Raw genomic sequence first — 3,516 nt, forward strand, 5'->3', positions numbered from 1 at the left:
ATCTGAAAAGAGAAGCTTATAAGGAATGGAAGTCAGGAACTACCACTAAGGAGGATTAGGCAGCACTGGCCCACACCTGTAGGGAGCAGACCAGAAAAGCCAAGGCTGAAACTGAACTTAAACTGGTTACAGGAATCAAGGACAATAAACAGTCCTTCTTCAAATATGTGGGAAGTCTGAAAAAAACCAAGGGCAACATTGAACCGCTGCTGAACCAAATGGGGTAGCTGACAACTGACACCCAGGAAAAAGCTAATCCCCTCAATGATTACTTTGCATCAATTTTCCACCAGCCCAAGGGAACCACCCTGCCTGACAGGATGCTGGACTACCAGGGTAAGGGCGATCATACTCCTAAAATTTGTGAAGATCTTGTGAGAGAACACCTTGAGAGGCTGGACATCCACAAGTCAGATGTCTCAGATGGAATGTACCCAAGAGTGCTAAAAGAGTTGGCTGACATCATAGCACAACCAATGGTGAAGATATTTAAAATTCGTGGCACTTGGGAGAGGTTCCTGAAGATTGGAAGAGGGCCAATGTGGTGCCTATCTTCAAAAAGGAAAGGAAGAAAGATCCAGGGAACTACAGGCCAATCAGTTTGACCTCAATCCCTAAAAAGATCTTGGAAAAATCATCAAAGAAACCATCAACAACAGGCTAACGGAAGGCAACATTCTGAAAGATAGCCAACGTGGCTTCACTGCGGGTAGGTCTTGCCTGACCAACTTCATATCCTTCTATGACCAGGTGATGATTCACAAAGACAAAGTAGAAGAGGTTGATGTTATATATTTAGATTTCAAAAAAGCCTTTGACTAGGTCTCCCACGATGTCCTCATGGTAAAACTGGGGAACTGCAGTCTCAACAACCTTACAGTCCAAGGGCTGGGGAACTGGCTCTGTGGTCAGACCCAGAGAGTGACAGTCAACGTAACAGAGTCAGCATGGTGCATGGTGACCAGTGGCATCTCCCAGGGCTCAGTACTTGGACCAATACACTTTAATATATTCATAAATGATCTGGATTCAGGTGTCAGAAGCAGACTGGCTAAATTCGCAGATGACACCAAATTATGAGGAAATACAATCACACTAAAGGATAGGCTAGCAATTCAGGCTGACCTAGACAGGCCTGCAAGGTGAGCAGACCAAAACCTGATGACTTTCAACATGGAGAAATGCAAGGTGCTTCACCTCAGGAGAAAAACCCCACATCATACTTATAGGCTCAGCAGCACTAGCACCAAAAGAGACTTGTGGGGTCATTATTGATTACAAGATGAATATGAACCACCAATTTGATGCCATAGCTAGCAAAGCAAATAAAACTCTGGCTTGCATCTACCGATGCATCTCAAGCAATTTCCAAGAAGTCATCCTCCCACTGTACTTGGCCTTGGTGAGACCGCAGCTGGAGTACTGCATCCAGTTCTGGACTCCACACTTTAGAAAGGATGTGGAGAAGCTTGGGAGAGTCCACAGGAGAGCCACACACAAGATTAGAGATCAAGAGAGCAGGCCTTATGAGGAAAGGCTGAGAGGTGTGGGACTCTTCAGCCTGGAGAAGCAAAGGCTCAGGAGTGACTTGGTGGCAGCCTATAAGTATATAAGGGGTGTGCATAAGGAACTGGGAGAATGTCTGTTCACCAGGGCACCCCAAGAGAAGACAAGGTCTAACGGTCACAAACTGCTGGAAGATCATTTTAGACTGGACATAAGGAAAAACTTCTTTACCATCCATGTCTCCAGAGTCTGGAATAGACTCCCCCCAGAAGTAGTGCAAGCACCTACTCTAGATACCTTTAAAAAACGCTTGGATGCTTATCTTGCTGGGGTGATATGACCACAGCTGACTTCCTGCCCCTTGGGTGGTGGGCTGGACCTGATGATCTCATGAGGTCCCTTCCATCCCTAATGTCTATTTAATCTATTTCCCCAATGAAGCAATGCACAAGACTGAGTCATGCTCACATGAAATTGTGGGATTTAAAATCACCCCTTCAAACAAAACCTCCTTCACTCACTCACTCCTTTTCTTGTTTCTCTACCTTTCCTTCTCCCAAAGAGTCCCTTGCTTTGCTATCTAATCCCTGTTTTACCAGTTATTTCTGTGAGGTTTGAACTTTTTCACTGCTGCTTCCAAAGCTCTCTCAGGGCCTTGTTACATGCTGCACTGTGAGCCACACTAATGTTGACTGGTTTGGTGCTAGCTTGCAGTCACACCTTCAACCTAAGCAGCACATCTGTGGGGAGTAGCCAAACCTTAATGGAACAGGAGCTGGGTTATGTGGATCAAGAGATAATCCTGCCTTGGAGTGGCATAACTTTGATCTTCACAATGAGTTTTTAAAACCACTTAAAGGTGTTAACGTGCCAACAATCCAGGGGTTCTGAGCTCCAGGAGCTGTCCAAAATTAACATACAACAAAGTCCTCACTTTATTAAATATTAAGGGAGACTGATGCCACCTCCACACTTGAGCTTTGTACATGAAGAGATGACATGCTAACAAGAGGAATAAAACAAGCAATCCTATGGACTTTCCTACATTCGTGTTGAAGGCAATAAGTTACACAGCATTATATACATAATTCATAGCCTTATTACATTCCCAGACACAAACCTTTTGCTCCCTGAAGGTTTTGGCTCCTGCTCTGTTTCCTCTGTTTTCTTCCCTGGTATTAATTTTTCAGCACTATCCAAAAGGGCACTGAGTGCCACCCTTCTAAAGACATTTCCATGAGCCTCCTTGATAAATTGGACCAACTGTCGGATGTCACAGTATAATCCCTGAATAAAAAAATATCATGAGGCAGAGGGGGAAAAGGAGAGAGAAAGAGAGAGGCAGAGAATTCTATAATGGGTTTGCTTTTAAGCAGAGACAGGTGAAGTTACTTTATTTTTAGATGTAGTTAGTAGCTTTTAAATTATTATTGTTATTCAGATGAAGCACATGGTTGTCATATAACCATTTCAATAAGGAAAGGTGCTGTCCTGTTGAGCTATTCCCCACCAGAAGCACATTGTTGTTATGAAACCTATGCTGTGTTGGACTAAGGGAGCTTTAAGTTATGTCAGGGCTGGGACATCTGCAGGAAGAGGGAGCTGCAAAGATTGCTCAAAGCCTCTTTTACCCCATTCATCTAAGCCCACAATGTTAAGAGGTAGGAAAAATCCAAAAGAAAAAAGCTCCAAATTGCATGTTGTGTTTCAGAACCTGTCAGCATCTCAGGATTTTTCTTAATTATTTTAGAGGATTACTTCATGAAAATGGAAGGCAATGATTCACACATTCACCAGTCTAACTCCTACACTTAGATTTTTTTTAGTTCAGTGCATTCACATATATATTTGTGGCAGCTAAGAGGAGTTGGTATGTCAAGGTCTCCTCTGATTCAGGGAAGGTGGCTTTCCAAACAGCCCAACTTCTGTTCAAGGAAATCTCTTGAAACCTCATGATCTATTCTGAAAATTTCAGGCTTGGATTTATAGAGCCAGTATTCTACAACCCTC

The 3,516-nt window shown here is 43.4% G+C and overlaps 1 protein-coding gene across 1 annotated transcript in view; it reads right to left on the reverse strand.

Annotated features, from left to right (window-relative positions):
* The window catches only part of UNC80 (unc-80 homolog, NALCN activator), a 230,274-nt gene that overhangs the window by 149,458 nt on the left and 77,300 nt on the right, over positions 1 to 3,516 (reverse strand). The window contains exon 17 of the mRNA XM_019523430.1: positions 2,627 to 2,793. Coding sequence (XP_019378975.1) covers positions 2,627 to 2,793 — 167 coding nt within the window. The remainder of the gene's footprint in view (positions 1 to 2,626; positions 2,794 to 3,516) is intronic.

This window comes from Gavialis gangeticus, unplaced genomic scaffold (genome assembly GCF_001723915.1).
Source record: "Gavialis gangeticus isolate Ggan-Ray unplaced genomic scaffold, GavGan_comp1, whole genome shotgun sequence".
NCBI lineage: Eukaryota > Metazoa > Chordata > Crocodylia > Gavialidae > Gavialis > Gavialis gangeticus.